The sequence below is a fragment of the Lineus longissimus genome, chromosome 12, assembly GCF_910592395.1.
Source record: "Lineus longissimus chromosome 12, tnLinLong1.2, whole genome shotgun sequence".
In the NCBI taxonomy this organism is placed as follows: Eukaryota; Metazoa; Nemertea; class Pilidiophora; order Heteronemertea; family Lineidae; genus Lineus; species Lineus longissimus.
The window spans coordinates 3306571-3323151 of NC_088319.1; the positions used below are offsets into that span (position 1 = coordinate 3306571).

Below are 16581 nucleotides of genomic sequence, written 5' to 3' on the forward strand. Positions count from 1 at the left end.
CCACGCGATGCTCTACAGTTCCTGGAAACCACGCCCCCTAAAAGCCTCAGCCAATAGGAATCAATGTAAATATCAACAAAGCACATCACGACACGAGGTCGCTGACGGCGTATGTTAAGACGTAGCATAGCGCAAACCAGAATCTCTGTTAAATTTTGTATAAAACCTGGTTGATCTTTTGATTCTATATCTCTTTGAAAAAGTGTCAAATACACGAAACGTCGAGAATACGTAGATCGTTGCATGTGTTTTATTCACTATAAAAAGGGATTCCACCATTCCACCAGAAGTCAGAAGCGATGTGGCTCTGATGCATTTCTTTACGCCGTCCGCCATTACGTCATGCAAAGTCATCTTGATAGGCCAGTTAACCAATTGGAATAGTTTGCTAAGTCATGTGACTTTGTTGCAAAATTGTAGAAAGAGAACTGCGTGGAATTCCACAAACAATAAACATATCAAAATATATCGAATAGTTCATTATTGGTGGATATCTTCCTTAAAAAACAATAACACTCTCTATGATACCAAGAACCAGCTTTAGGCTGCAGTATATTCCCGTTAAAAGTTCACTTCAGTCCATCAGAAAGGAAAGCTTTGAGCCTCAATATCTAAAAAGTGTTATCAGGTAGCTTTCTTGCACTCACGTCTTTAATTCCAATGTTTTTTTTCATAGACTTAATATCCATCCGGCAAACGAGTAAAATGCGGGGGATGGAATTGATTTGCACGCTAGGGGCTATATGGAGTCCTTGAAAACACGAGTTTCTTTGAGAAGAAAAATCACTGAGACCAAGATTGTACTGAATCAAATTTCAAAACAAAGTACACTTCATTAGCAGAACGAATTGTTCTCTTCGCAAATCATATCATGGGCTCCGGGGCTCACCCCTATTTCTGTTTCATCTCCCTACGCTGAAGTCATTAAGGGCAGCATCCCGCCCTCAATTTTCCCCAGGCGGACTCGGATAGTAATATAGCTTTTGATTGTACAAACAATGAAATCACGGAATACGCGAGCAGTTCCTTAATTATATCGTTGTCCCAGTATTTCATCGCAGGGGTTATGTATTTCTCGTCTATTTCTGTTTCTTCCATCGTGAAGATGGTTTCGATCAACAATTACCGGCTGCACGAAGCAAATTAAGTTAAATTAGGATCTTGGTATCTCCACGACGGTCTTCCTCGAGGAATAAAGGGCTTTTCAGTTTTTGAAAAACATTTTAGGCTTTTTTAGCCAACACAAATAATGAACCCTGTAAATGTTTTTCAGGGAAATAAAAAGTATTTGAGGTTTTTCAGCTGCTCAAAAACCGTTTTCGGGATTTTTCAATTCTCTGAAAAACCTCTACAAATGAACCAGAAGAACAAACATACTGCAATAAAAAGCCGACTAGTACTTTAAGCTCTGTGCTCAAAAGGATGTGGTGATAGGCCAGATGAATCTACCTCTTATGAACTGCTCCAATGAGCGTCGATCTTGACCCGCACGTGATATCAATACGAAGTCCTTCAAAGAAATACAACCCTCTTATTTCCGGAGACTGCCTAACAGGGACAGCTGCACCTTTTCATCTCGTTTTTATTACACCAGTTCCACCTCCGCGCATCTTCTCTAAAATGCATAGACTACAGGTTCACCGGAAACAATAGCTAGGCCAAGGCGGCTCGATCTCGGGGCAATGATTAGTTTAAAAAATATCGTAAAAACTTAGGCCTCAAATGACAGTTCCATGTTGTATCCCCTGATATTTTCAATAGGTAGATACAACATCTTTACCGGTTGGGATATTTGGACCAAGCAATGTGCAGCGAAGTCATGCCGACATACCGGCAGTGAATCGTGTCAGTCCTAAAGTCTCCTCCTGTCACCTTTGTGAAGGATGGATTTATACGCACAACGACGGTAGATCGGCGTGAACGATGTTTGATATTCGCCATTTTAGAACCGTCGGTTAAAGGAATGGGCGGCTTCTTACTGCAGTATGTCCTTCTGGTTCATCGGTAAACTATTTTTCTGAACGTGACTGATTCATTTCCAATTTTGTTTCAGCTCTTATGGATAGTAGAAAACGCGTTACTTGTTATTTTAAGTACGCACAAGTCCTTGCGCGAATGATCTTTCCCACCACGTGAGTGCACGCCGATATCCGAGTTCTTGTCACCCTGCTATTACGACGCAACGTCATTTCCATTATCGTCGCAGTAGCGGGGTAATCAAGCGCCATAAGACAAGTAATTTTAGCGGCAATTTCGCGCCGATACGTCAAGCGCGTCTACCCATCACATCAGCCACGAACGCACTGTCATGCCGCTTTGGGATCTTAGAAAAGCTTGACGATTTATTCAAAGCAAGAAACATGCATTTTTCTTGCTTCAGAAAAAAGGAATCCATGTTCTCCCTGCCTTCCTTTAAGTATATATATTTGGAGAAGCGGACTTCGTCTGCAGTTTTTTGTGGGGCCTCGCACCCACACCCCCACCCCCACCAGCCTACGGCCCTGAATTTGACGTCACCAATAATATGATAAACAACACTCACCAGATACGTAGTGGTAAAAGTAATTCTAGGAAGGAGGTTCAACGCCCTCACGAATGATACCTGTCAAGCAATATAACGCGATTATTACCACAACCATATCAAAATCGGAAGCCATTAAAGCTGGTTTACTACTCTTTTTATTGTCCGACTTGATGTCAGTACCTTCCATTCATCAGACTCTGTTTCGAGGTAAACGAAGTTAATTTCACACACCATTATTCTCATGGCCGCGTATCTTAACTGTAAAATTGTATACATGTGCATGTAGATGCATTTTTTCAAATATCTAAAAGAAACAAAGAGAACTTGAAAAAGGAAGAAGTCTACAATGTAATGTGAGGCCAGCCTTGTATTTAAAGGGGTGCGCTGTTCGTTATTACTTGTGGTCCAGTTGAATAGAAATCCACTAATACACAATGCCGTAGTGAAGTACAAATTTGTTGAAACTTGGTATTCATAGTATTTGTATATCAGCCTATGACAATGTTGACATTTATACTTAGTACATGTACGTATTTCCGCAATTGGACATTTTTAAATTCAATTACAAATTCAACATTTTTGACCAACGGCGTAGGCCTTTAAGATAGTTAAAAGATAAGTGTAAAACGGGACGAGCCATAGGGTGAAACAGGTGCTCTGTAGAGATTGACAGGAAACAAGAAACACGGGATGAAATAGAAACATTAAAGTTCTCAAACCTGGACGAAATGGTGTCGTTTATGAATGACTACATTTGAAATGCAAACTTTGATGGCACTCCTGCAAAATTATCAAAAATGAAAATAGCTTTCGCGATGATGCGCGACAAGTTATTCCGTCAATAATAACCAGATCAATACCCGACCTTTAACGATTCTCAATGGATGGTATGACACCCTGAGACCTCGTACGGTCACCGAGTTGATGCACGGATAACTCTGCTAACCTTTCAGTCAACTGCTATACATATCTCAATGCCCATCTTTGAGAAATTTCCGGCCAAGTGATCCGCGTTTGATGCGCCGGAAGAGACGACCCGTGCGTGTGACATGACATTTAAATAAACAGCAGCAGTTGCGAATCGGATTCAACATCGGAAATCCGTGATAATTCAGTCAGATTTTGACTTTTTCCTTTTTTAGCAATTTGTTGATGGAAAGTACTTATATAGAGTAGGAGGTGACTGGACAGCCGACAAGTGGGTAATATTGCCTCTAATAATACCAATGGTCATTTGAAGGGTTGACCACCGTTTTGGGTAGTAGAACTTGAAATTCTAAAGCAATTTGATAGAACGTTTTCACAACGAAGTGAACGTCAATTTCACGGCTGGGAGTTAGTTCTTTATTATCCAGTGAACAGACTTTCACCCTTGAAATAGACATCCACTCTATTTTCAGGTTGTGTTCATGTACGTGTGTACCTTAAACGCGAATACTTAACGAATTCAGGCGCATCTTATTCACTTATCCTTGTTTTTCAGAGAATAGACACCCACCCTTGAAATTGCTATTCATTTCATTTTAAGGAAGTTCTAATCGCTTTAGGATTTCAAATTCCAAAATGTGGGTGCTTATGGTGGAGATAATGGTTATATTTTGTCAGGTAGTTTTCTGTGCCTGAATTACCCCCCCCCCCCCCCGTTGCGCACGGTTTTCTAGTTTGATGTCTCAGTGAAGCCGTTGAATCAGCATGATGTCTCGAAGGTAAAGTGATACTATGATGTGATTTACAACTTTGCGGAAATACGTTCGTTTTTAATTGTTGATTAAAAATGTAAAGCTCAAATTTTCCATTTTCTGATTAGATTATTATAAAATCGCTGAATGTAAACCACCGTGACCGCGAAAATGTTCATGTTGTGACGTCATCAACAAAAACGGCATCGAAACGAGCCGTCCGGGCGGGATTAAACCATCAATTTCTAGAAAATATGCATTTCGATTCGAAAACCTTACCGATTTATGAGAAAGTGACGTATTCATCTGTCAAAAACAGCTATAACATTACATGTATATGGTGAAATTTGACACGAGTTACCCTTTAATTACAAATTCACATGCGCGTAATCACCATGAATGGACAGTTCATATCCATCCCGGCAGCAACCGACGTTTACCGTGCTGGTCGCGTCAGCTCCCCACCAACGAATCAGCTCCAGCCTTTTTCATGAATGAGATATCATTATGCCGCGCTTCTCTCCCCCGCTACAAGCCAATTTGATTTGATTCACCGTGATTATATGTACTCGCAATAATAACAATGCGCTGAAGGGGGACGGAATGAAAATGGCGGCAAGACGGGCAGTGTACTTTCTCGTTCTTTGCAGCTTTTCTGGCCTCAGTGCTTCGGATCCTTTCCATAAACTATCAGATTGGCTAGTAAAGTTAGAGAATGTTATACGATCGCGGCAGCAAGAACTTAAACCTCAAAAGTGTAGCGAAGAACTCGACTTGTACAAGCACGATATCAATTTAGACACGTTAAAATTAGTGAGCGGCATTTTGAGTACGCAAAAAGACTTAACGCTCGGACATTTCTTAAGAATAGCGGTACAAGGTTATCGAGACGGAAAACATGTAAGTACCATTTGCATCTTTATAACTCCAATTGTCACCTGAGTGGTTTATTTCCTTGTGGTTGGTCGTACATCTTGGAACACAGCGGATCACAATGCGGGCACTCCACTTTTTTTCGATCATTCGCTTTGGATGCCTCACCCCTTCTTCTCTATAAACTCGATCAGATATCATCGTCCTTCGCCATGTTGCGCGTGGGCAGTTGCTCCATGCGGCAGTCCAACGACAATGGGTGTGACCGGACTAAAAATGTCTAGTTTAACCATTGGTATGACAGGCGACCGAAACATTAAAAAAGCAAGCAACTTTGCCGCATTATATTCAACACCGAAACCATGGAAACAACTGATTCACGGCTTCATGCAACTGCAGAACAATGATGATAATGAAGAAGAAGAAAAAACAATGTCATCTCTAAAAAGAAAACGTCACAGCAACATCTAGCTCAGTATTAAAGACAATTCTCAGTTCTCAAATAAAAAGAGATTGCATATTCTTCCCGTCCTTTACACTAATACAGGGGCTTTTCGCTAGGCACCCGTAGAGGTTTTTCAGCGAAATGGAAAAAACCCGGACAAGTTTTTCAGATTCTCAAAAACCAAATAAGCAGTTTCGTGTTTCCCCGATAAAACTTCTAAAAGGCGCATTGCGTTAGCTCAAAAACACCTGATCGAGCATTTTACACATAAAACATGACCGATACATGTATCTCGTTAAATTTTACCGATCGTCAAGTGCCAGAGCAAATTGGGAGTTCATCGATAAAATGAACAAGGACTTGAACAGATGCGCAATTTGTTTTGCTAAAACCCGTATGTTTAGAAAAGAAGCAGCTAAATAGTTAAACTCGCAAATCTAGCTCCGGTGGACACGACTTGGACATGAGAAGCGCAGCCGACGTAGCGGGCACAACTTCCCGAATTGGCTACGACTCTCAAAATGAATCTCTTTATTTAACTATTTATGGTGTATAGTTTGTACGTGTGGCTCGCGCATTTCTGATGGGCGCACATTTTTATTTCAGGAAAAAAGCTAACTGGTTAAAAGTTATATATTGTCTAGTTGTAAATGTTGTTGCTCCAAAAATCGCCGCCAAATACCATGATTCTTTGGAGCGCGGTGATATTTTAACATACCTCTATTGCAGTGTAACAGGCCAGTAAAATACGTAGAGACTATGGCAAGCCAAAGCGGAATTTATTCAAGACCGTGGAATTACTATTCAAGAAGTTAAATATATGTTCAAGACCAAAATATGTTCAATCCTGAATCAAATATTGTCAACCTTGAATCAAATATTGTCAACCTTGAATCAAATATTGTCAACCTTGAACAAAATATATTCAACCTTGAACAAAATATATTCAAGACTCACGTGACCATATTCAAGACGCACGTGACCACAAAAATTGATGACGTAGTTGCTCATGTTTTGATGCTTTACGGACTTTCCCGAACCCGCGTCCGGACTTTCCCGAACCCATGGTACTTGTGTTGCGTTTCGGAGCTCGAATTGTTCGCACGAGGTTTTGACACATGGTTGTACACGTACCTAGCCGCCTACACCTGACATGTACTGTAATCCTACACATCATGACATGGATGCCGAGTGAATGTCAGAGTCGATACATGTTTCACAGACATATCAGGCAAATTATAGGTTCAAAATGCGCAATGCCTCTCACCTTTCATTCTTAAGGCCGACACCACTGTATCGGATTCTCGTTGTCTTTTGACATGTTTGAGTGTTTAGGCTATACAGGCAATCAATCATGTCGTGAAACAGAACGCATCAGAAGTACCACAGATTCTACGCTCTACGTCATCAATTTTGTAGTCACGTGCGTCTTGAATATGGTCACGTGAGTCTTGAATATATTTTGTTCAAGGTTGAATATATTTTGTTCAAGGTTGGACATATTTTATTCAAGGTTGAACATATTTTATTCAAGGTTGAACATATTTTATTCAAGGTTGAACATATTTTATTCAAGGTTGAACATATCTTATTCAAGGTTGAAAACATTTGATTCAAGGTTGAACATATTTTAGTCTTGAACATATATTTCCTTCTTGAACTTATATTTAACTTCTTGAATGGTAATTCTAAAGTCTTGAATAAATTCCGCTTTTGCTTGCCATAAGAGACTTCCTTTCGTGACCCGATCGCGATGTGCGGGACACGATTGAGTTGCACGTGCTGTGTTTGATTCGACGGATCGGAGCCACGGCCTAGAGGGCTTTCAGCCATTTGTGTGGACAAAGTTTAGGTGTAACAGAATTGAAATTGCCACCGTGCTTTTTAGTCACTTTATATGCTAAAATCGAAATGTCGGGTTGAGCGCAAATTCCGGTCAAATCCTTCGGCAGAATATAGCAGTATCCATCATCAAATTGCACGTCATAAAGTGAGAAAATTCTAAATTTGACATCCGGTAAATGACTCAAAGTATTAACGCTATATTTTGTTACTTCGAACCCGACTGGACCCAGTGAGCCCTCCGTGCATGGATCATTTCTGTGTGTTTGGATGCATTGACAACGTACTACCTGCACCAGCAGCCACAAAAATGGCGCAATCATGAATCAAAAAGCGCGCGTGTCGAGTTCTGGATGAACTATTTTTTCCTATTCGGCGAATTTCTGTCGATCAGAAAGATGTCTCGAGTCTTCTTCTTCTTCTCTGTTCAACTTGCCTAAACTATTACTTCAGTCCTGTGGCGGAGATGAAGCGGCCTATCGTTTCAAGGTAATGCTGTGTTCCCCACAGTTTTCCTTCGACATTGGTGTCTGCGGGGGCCAGAATTTCTGTCGTAAATCCGGCTGCCGGGGACAGTCTTGTAGGATGTGGTCTGGTGTCTGCACTGCTGTCTGGCATTGGTATTCTGCTTTGTCCCGTTGGTTTAAGGTGCCAACGTAGGCCACAATGTCCTGTTCTAAGACGATAGATGTTTGTGGCATCTTTTCTGCCAAGTAGCCATGTTTGTACATGTCTTGTTGTGGTGTTTTCCCTGGGTTTTCTTCCAATCATTTCTGCATTTCTTCTTCATGAGTGTTGTTGCCTCTCTGTACGGCTGCTTCACACTGGATCTGCCGGCTTCCTTCTTTTGCTAGCTGGTCCGCCTTTTCATTTCCAGGTGTTCCGCAGTGGCCGGGGATCCACTGCAGGGCGGTGGCTGCTGGTGTGATCTTGAATGTGTTCTTTTAGATCCTTGATGTCCGAATCGATGATGTCAGCTGCACCTATGTAAGGGCTTTCGTTCTCCTTCTCGGATCCACATATGAACCTCCCCATTCGCTTGGTAGCGCGGAGGTGGCGAGGAAAAGCACAAAGAAATTTTGCCTTACAAGATTTGACCAAGTCTTCTAAAAGTTGAGAAAGGGCGCAGCGGCAAGCTTTTTACATGGTTCAATATCTTACAGAAGAGTATCTTTGATTCACTCGGAATGAATAGGGCGTCTTGTTTTTTTTGAAGTGACGCTTTGCTAAGAAAAAAAGAAAGATAAAAACATCTCATATAAAGGTAATGATATTCAATCATACCAATTCCTTTTTATTTTATTGGGGTCTGAGAGACTTTGATGAAACTAATTGGGAAATGTTGGTTCTTGTGCCAAATACAGATAATACTGTTGTTCAGTTTTATGTACAGATAGACGTTGAAACTAGGCATTAGTATTTGCTCATAGTCTACAAAACGACATTCTTGAAATTTATATTCAATTGGAATTTTCAAATTAAATTTTTCACTGTTTTAACGAATGGTGTAGACCATTAACGACCTCCTTAACGCGAGTTCGCTGAGAGGAAATTGCATATCCGTATCAGGACCAAGGGTGTAATTTCGAGAACAACAGGTCTTATTATTACCTGCAATTGTCACCGTCCCGTCTGTTGCTTGCAGAATACTCGAAGTGAATTTTCGTCGATACTGGGCAATCGGAATAAAGACCCAAGTAAGCGTACTTACTAAAGCTACTCGTCCTTGTCTTCAAGTGTTTGCACAACATGTCACCATTTTATCTAAAACTTGAATTTTATACTCCAACCAGATCACTACGGTCTTCAGACTCCCTGAAGCTGGCAGTACCACGCGCTAGGCGTACCATTGGAGATCGTTCCTTCTCAGTTGCAGCCCCAAGGCTCTGGAACGATCTCCCTCTGTCAATAAAATCTGCCAGCTCGCTGCCAGCTTTCAGGAAGAGTCTGAAGACCCACCTTTTCAAATCATTTTATAATATGTATTAATACCTTTTACGTAACGTTTTTAAGTAATGTATCTAGGCCTATTTATTTTTATCTCTGTGAGGCGCCGCGATATATACATGAGCGGCGCCATACAAATATCGTTTTATTATCATTATTATAAAATAAATTATATCTAAGCTTACAATTTACTCTAAGTCTTTCCGTACAAAGCTGAAGTCAAATCGTTTACAAGTGTGTTTTCATTACAATGACAGTTGTTTTCCTGCTTAGAAAAGCAAATAGTTTAGGTGAGAAGATTTGGCTAAGCATGAGAATTTGGCCTAGATTTTCTGACGCGTAAGTCATAATCGTCGTGCAGTGGTCGCAAATAAATATTATGTTATTGGAAACCGTTTGTCCAATAATTCAAAAAACTAGTTTTCAGTATCAAAACTTGGTCTTCTTTATCAAAATCAAGTGCTTTTCTTTCTATGAAGCTATTTTTCATAGAAGAAGCATAACATTTTTTAAATAAAAACCTAGTTTTCTTGAAAAAAACCCTGATTTATGATCAAGAAAATTTGTTTTTATGATAAAGCTATGATTCTTGCAGGACGACCTTTTCAGTTTTAAAAAAGAAACCTAGGTTTTGATACAGAAAACTAGGTTTCATCAATTATTGGACAAATGGCCCGCAATAAGCAGTCTCTCACAGTGCCCTATTGATTGACACCACCAAGGGTGGGGAATGAATTTCCGCTCTAAACAATAGAAGTATCAACCCGACGAGACGCTATGTTTGCGCCTTCAGTACCAATTGTACTTTCCCAGCGAGCTATTTGTAGAAATTATTGGTCATTAACAAAAGCCATTAATACGTTGAGAGGTTACCATCAAGAGGAAAGATGGAATACCTTTGGTGATGATGTCAAAAATTGTGAATGAATGCTTGGGAGAGATAAGCCGTCCCCAGGGACTCGAGTCGGGGGGCAAACATCCAATAACGCCAAGAACCTTTGACGTATTTGCCATTAAGTGGCAAGACTGGTGCTATTATAATAATTAGAGCAGGGGAGGTGAAATAATCGGGGTATAAGTAGCACTTGACTGGATGGCCGGCGCGTGGGTGGAAGCGATTATCATCTAAATAGGCGTAGATGATATATATGGGAGAGTATTCGCGAAGTGTTCGGTAATGTATAGGGTGTATCAATAAAAACGCAACAATCGCGATTTTTGGTATGGTATCACGTCGATAACAAGTTTGTACCGACAATAAAAGTTTATTGTTGGTGAGCAGAGATATGAAACTCACCTTTAATTTGGTACACATCATGGATCTGGTGTATAAAGTTTATTCAGTGTTTATCCGTCTTACATAAAAATTCTGTTACCACAATACACTTTCAACTGCATCTTCCTCGCCCACCAAAAATTGCTCTGCGGGATGCTAACACCAGTCAGCGGATCGAAATGAAGCTCACATCCATCTTTTATAATAATACTGGAAGGGGAACGATTAAGTCATACTTAGGGACGTTTAGTCCAGGTAACCTTGACCCTATCCGCCGCGCAGCGGAGGGTCGCGAAAGCCTCATTCATTTAACCTAGGCAAGCCATACATTTTCAGTGCATACAGTGGATGCACTGTCATACCGAGTGCTCTACTATTGCAAATTATTCACTTGGATCGAGGTTACCCATCCTACAGAAAAGCACGTGACCGGACACCTCAAGCTCACGCCCCCAAATCGAGTTTATGACGAGTGAATTGACGTCAAGTACCAGTCTCTGTAATGAGTGAATGGAGGAGACTGATGGAAGAGTCTAAGGGACATTGCATCGCCTTGAAATTTGGCACAGATGTTGGTCATATGTTATCCTGATGCAACGCTTTGTTTATTTTCGAAAATTTACTTCAGCAGAGCAGTAATGAGGAATTTTTAATCTGATCCATCAATTCTCCTTACCACGCAGAGAAGCCAAACCATTAGTTATGCAGGGGTTCAATCAGTTACCTGCCCTCCCCGTGGGGTGGCTAACATTACCTGTCGAACATTTGGGTGTAGGGGAATGATTGGAACAGCCTGTCTGAGCTGGGCATCTGGGTAACTTTGCATAACGTTGCATAACATCACTGATTCAAGTCAATGAACTGCAAAAGCGGTCATCACCAGTTTAGCTACTTTGACTTTTTCAGCTAGTCTAAATAAAGATTTTGTACCACGACTGGATCTCTTTAAATACCGAATCGTCAACGTTATCATCATCATCATTGTTCGGTGTATTTCAACATTTATGATCAACACAAAAACAAAGCAGTACTCTGTGCACACTGAGGAGGGTTTCTTTGAAAATCATATCTACATTCTTCTTTGCTAATAACCTTTCCTTTTCCATAGACAGTCAATGGAATAGAAAATAGCGGTAATCCATTCAGTGATTTCATCTACCACATGTCCCAAACATAGGCCGCAATAACATTACGATTATATCTTTATAGTACAAGAACCTCCGGCGTTCGGATAAGGTTTCGCCAGCACAATGTCATTTAATTCCTTTACCCAACTGTTTGTGAATGGAGTACATCTTGAATGGCATTTGAATGCGGCTGCATTGGTCAGACGGTCATCACAGCCGCGCAAAACAGCTCCTCGAGAAGTAATTCACCAGTGAATGACCAGAAGATTGGTGGATCATTTTCTTAATTCTGCCGTAGTTATTCCACCAAACAACCTACGAGATGGCGTCATTGACTTAGCCACGGAATGAGACGCAATTTATATTTTACATCCATACATGTATCAGATAACGACTGGCACTAATAAAATAGCAACCAACTGCAAACAAGGTGTTTCTAAATTAGGGATAACAAAGGGGAAACACATAAAAAACATAGGCCCTCGCATACTCTTTCTCAGAAATAAAGGTTTTTGAGGTTTTTTACAATATCAGCCGATAAATCAAAAACTATTTTGAGTTTTCGTTTAACCAAAAGCCTCTACGGGGTGCATATTATTTGTTGGCCGAAAAATCGTTTATTTCTTCGAATGTGCTTCAGAGGTGAGGATAACTGAGAAGGGACACCTGAAGAACAAAATTGAGACCCTTACAGCGAGCCCTGGCCAGTAAAAAATGATACTCATACTGGTACTAATCCTTATCTGTGGCACTCTTTCAGTTTCAAAAATATAATTCTCGGCGGACGCAATTGGGAGACATCTTCCTCGCTGAAAAGGATACCGCACCATCACCATCAATACCTATACTAGATTATAATGACGACGACGAGGAGGATGTCGTGTTTCCGCCCAGCTTCAACTTCCCACCAGCCCCGGCAGCCAGGGGCCTTTCATTCCCATCACAAGTGAGTATAAAATACGCTGTGGCTCCTTCTTACATGTACAGTAGAACCTCTCTATTAAGGACACTCTTGAGACTGTTGAGTGCTGTCCTGAATAGAAACATGTCCTGATTAGTTGGGTCAAATTGAAAGGAAACACCAAATTTGGGACCAAAATTACTGTCCTGAATAGAGAGGGTGTCCTTAATAGAGAGGTGTCTGCTAAGGGAGATTCCACAGTACGTCATGTACAGATATTTTCCTAAAGACATCTTCAGCTCTCATAAATTTCCCCCAATATCTCACTCGAACCTCATATTTGCAGGGTAGAAAGACCTCACCCAGGGCATAAATCTATAGAATTTTTAACAGGTCGTGACCATGATAATTTCAGAGTTTGCGGGTCTGAATTTTTTGGGGTGGTTTTTGTTTTGATTTCACGCGTCCACCATGTTTCAGGGATCAGCGGGTTAATTGGATCCCCAAATCCACGCCGGTGAAGATATCAGGCTAAGAGTTAATCAGAATGTCCGACAGCGGAACAACACTGATTACAGATAGCTTCCCTACTGGACAGTGAGACCACGTACTGATATCTTAAAGTACTACTTTCCTGTTGGCCCAGGAGATAAGACCATTTTATTTATGTTTTGGGGTGTACGCAATCTTGGCTATGTGTTCCTGAAGAGGAATTGTCGGCGGAATACGAAAATGGCAGTCTTAGAGGCACCAGCGCTTTGCAGATTGTGCATGACAAGTCACAATAAGGCGGGACCAGGGCCTACTTAGTCCTACTGGTACCCTTTTGTGGACCTCCGAAATGTATGTTCCTACTTTTATAGTACAGAAAAGATAGGCCACCGGTATTCACTAGGACATCCCGTAGATTTCAACATTGCCGTTATGTTGTCAGATGTACAAAGATACTGTAGATACTAAGTTTTAGCAAATTTTTAAAGGCATTTTCTGCTATGACTGCATTTCTATTTACCTGAGCAACCAGAAAATTAGAACGGCGTTCCCCTTCAAAAGTTATTTTTTGGTAAAATGAAAATTTTCCGCGGATTTTGCTGATGCCGCTAAATCGCCATGGCCAATTCTAAGACGGTTCAGTTTACATTAAAATGGGAAAAAAATCTGTCGGCTCCCCAGAAAATAATGAATCACATCCTTTATAAAATAACCATCGCTTTGTAATTAAATATAATGGATAATCTTGTTATGTCGGCTGTCCTGAAAATATCATCTTGCGCATTAAGCGGAATTCTATATGATTCTGCCAGGAAATGCCATACAAGGAACTCCAAATAATCACCAAGTCACCAATTTCAGACCGCTGCTATTCACAGCAATTAAAGATTTGGCCGGGTCTATTTGGCAAGCCGCTCGCCGAACAGGCATCTTTTTGTATCCTGTTTGGAGAGCCGCTTGCCAAACAGCACTAAAAAGCCACCCTGTTCGGCCAGCCGGGCTTGCCAAACAGGTAAAAAATCTACCCTGTTTGGCGAGCTGGAGACTTTACTTTAATATTAATGAGTTCGGCTCTCCATTTAGGACAAGAAAAAGTCGCTGTTTGGTAAGCCGGGCTTGCCAAATAGTCACTTCCTAAAGATTTATCAAAGTGAACTCCATAGAAAATCCTGAAGGTATCGTGACTTCAGCATTTAAAAGGAAATCTCTCCTTTTACGTGTCTAATCCTCTTGTTTCAGAAGTTTGTCACTTTGAATGGTACCTCGCTCACTGCAGTAGAACCTCTCTATTAAGGACACCCACGGGACTGACAAGTGCTGTCCTCAATAGAGAGGTGTCCTGATTAGAGAGGTTAAATTGAATGGAAAGGCCCAATTTGGGACCAAAACTAGTGTTCTTAATAGAGAGGGTGTCCTTAATAGAGAGGGTGTCCTTAATAGAGAGGGTGTCCTTAATAGAGAGGGTGTCCTTAATAGAGAGGGTGTCCTTAATAGAGAGGATGTCCTTAATAGAGAGGTGTCCACTAAGGGAGGTTCTAATGTACTTCATGTTTTTATTTCAGCCATATGTCAATGTCGAAGTCGATTTCTCCGGTGCCTCATCACCCGCCGGAAGTGGTTACATAGTGGAAAAAGTTCCCCTGGAGCCAGATATGCGAACCCGAAGCGCCCTCTATAGCGCAAGCGATAGATTTAAAGAAAAATACGGATATGACGTACCGGATCCATTCGATTTTGAAGCATCTGATAGTGAAGTTTGTATGAATGCAGTCAGTAGCGTAGGAGGAGTGCGAAATACCAATACGCGGGTGTGGTCAATCACTATCCTTGGGCGAGATAAAAAAGTAAGTTTGAAGGGGACCATTGGCAGGTGCTGGGGTTCAAATTGGTCATTTTCGGGTGAGTTATATACATGTATATATAAGTCCCTGGCTCTTGCCTTTTTTTAGTACAGACTGAGTTAAAAGGAACTACAAGCCTCATATTCTTCTAGTGTTGCGATCAATGTAATTTCTTTTGGCATCTACTTATATTTATGCAGCTAATCCTCCTACATCTTTTTGTACAACATACATGTACATGTACAGTCGTATTCCCTTACTTCAGGTTTATCTGAAACATGTTTGATACATTTTAAAGCGGAATGGGAATAACTAACTCTCCATATGGCCACCATTCCTATGAAGGCAAAGCTGTCCAGTTCCTCATTTCACCGACAGCACGGCGAATCATATGCCTGTCTTGTCTGAGAAATTTTCACGTCCAGAGTGGTCGTCAAGTTGTGCTCAGGCGGAGTGGTGAACACGCGAGCTTTCAACATCATAAGACAAATTATCCATCGGGGTCGAATCTGGGGAGCTTGGGGGCCACTCAACAGGATGATTCGATGCAATGAAAAGCTTTCGGAATAACTCTCTCAGACTATATGTTACTGTCCTCCTTCTAATCTGTATTCGGGGCTCCGTCCTGACATTCAAGACGATACCGCGGACGATCATGCGCGCCTATATATTGTTGTCTGTTCAAAACGCTTTCTCTATTATTTCCAGGAACTAGTAACAAGTAGCTGTTTGCTGGAATTGGACCAGGATTACAGACTTCTACCGGGCTATACAGTGCGTCTACAATATCAAACCAGCACCAAGACAAATTAATGAGGAAGCGTGTCCTAACTCATGCGGTTGAATCACTACATTGGCGAGTCTTCCTTCACATCTGTTTAACCGCACTTAATATACTGTACGCTTCTGAAATACCAACCAACCAGATAGCTTGTTAGAGAACTCGTTGTCTATACGAAGACTGCTACGAAATTTCTGATTGGTTCTGGCAATTTCTAAGTGGTTCTGTAATCGTTGTGGTCGTCGCTTCGATTTTAATGAGTAGCTGTCACTTCGTGTGTGGGAGACCCGTGGATGTGACGGGCTCAACCAAGGAAAGATCAGACAGGATCAGATATTTTCACATGTACATATACACTGCTGTACCCTAGCATATTAAAACCATTGATGTCCACTGACTTTAAGTTTCATTGTCGTTTTAAATGTTTTAGACCGCTCGGCGAAAACTGCGGAGCCATTGTCGGCCGATGTCTTCCAAGTTTGGCTTTTCTTAAATCCTAATCCTTCACGTCCTTAGGCATCTGCAAATCAAATAAACTAACCTTTTTTCATTGGGCTGTTTTTTTAATGGGCATTTTGAAAATGAAAATTGACACATCTGACATAATGCCTGAAGAGACACATGAGACAGATGATTCCATCAAAATCCACTCTGAAATAAGCGTTACAGAATGGAAATTGTCAAAATCATAGCACTACGTCAATGCACACGAATACATACCTAATATTATCCCGAAACCATGATTACTGGGATGCTAAAATACTCTTTGGCCCCAAAACTAGATTTTTAGAAAAAACGGACTTTAATGAAATCGACCCGGTAGTTTTTGCACAGCGGGCCAAAAAGGACGTGA

At 41.0% G+C, this 16581-nt stretch overlaps 1 protein-coding gene across 1 annotated transcript; it reads left to right on the forward strand.

Annotated features, from left to right (window-relative positions):
• The first annotated feature begins 4806 nt into the window (after positions 1–4806).
• LOC135497375 (uncharacterized) lies at positions 4807–16089 on the forward strand. The gene is made up of 4 exons (XM_064787222.1): positions 4807–5103; positions 12474–12659; positions 14669–14950; positions 15656–16089. The coding sequence occupies exons 1-4, from the start codon at positions 4807–4809 to the stop codon at positions 15758–15760; spliced, it is 870 nt and encodes a 289-aa protein (XP_064643292.1). The 3' UTR covers positions 15761–16089.
• Positions 16090–16581: the final 492 nt, after the last annotated feature.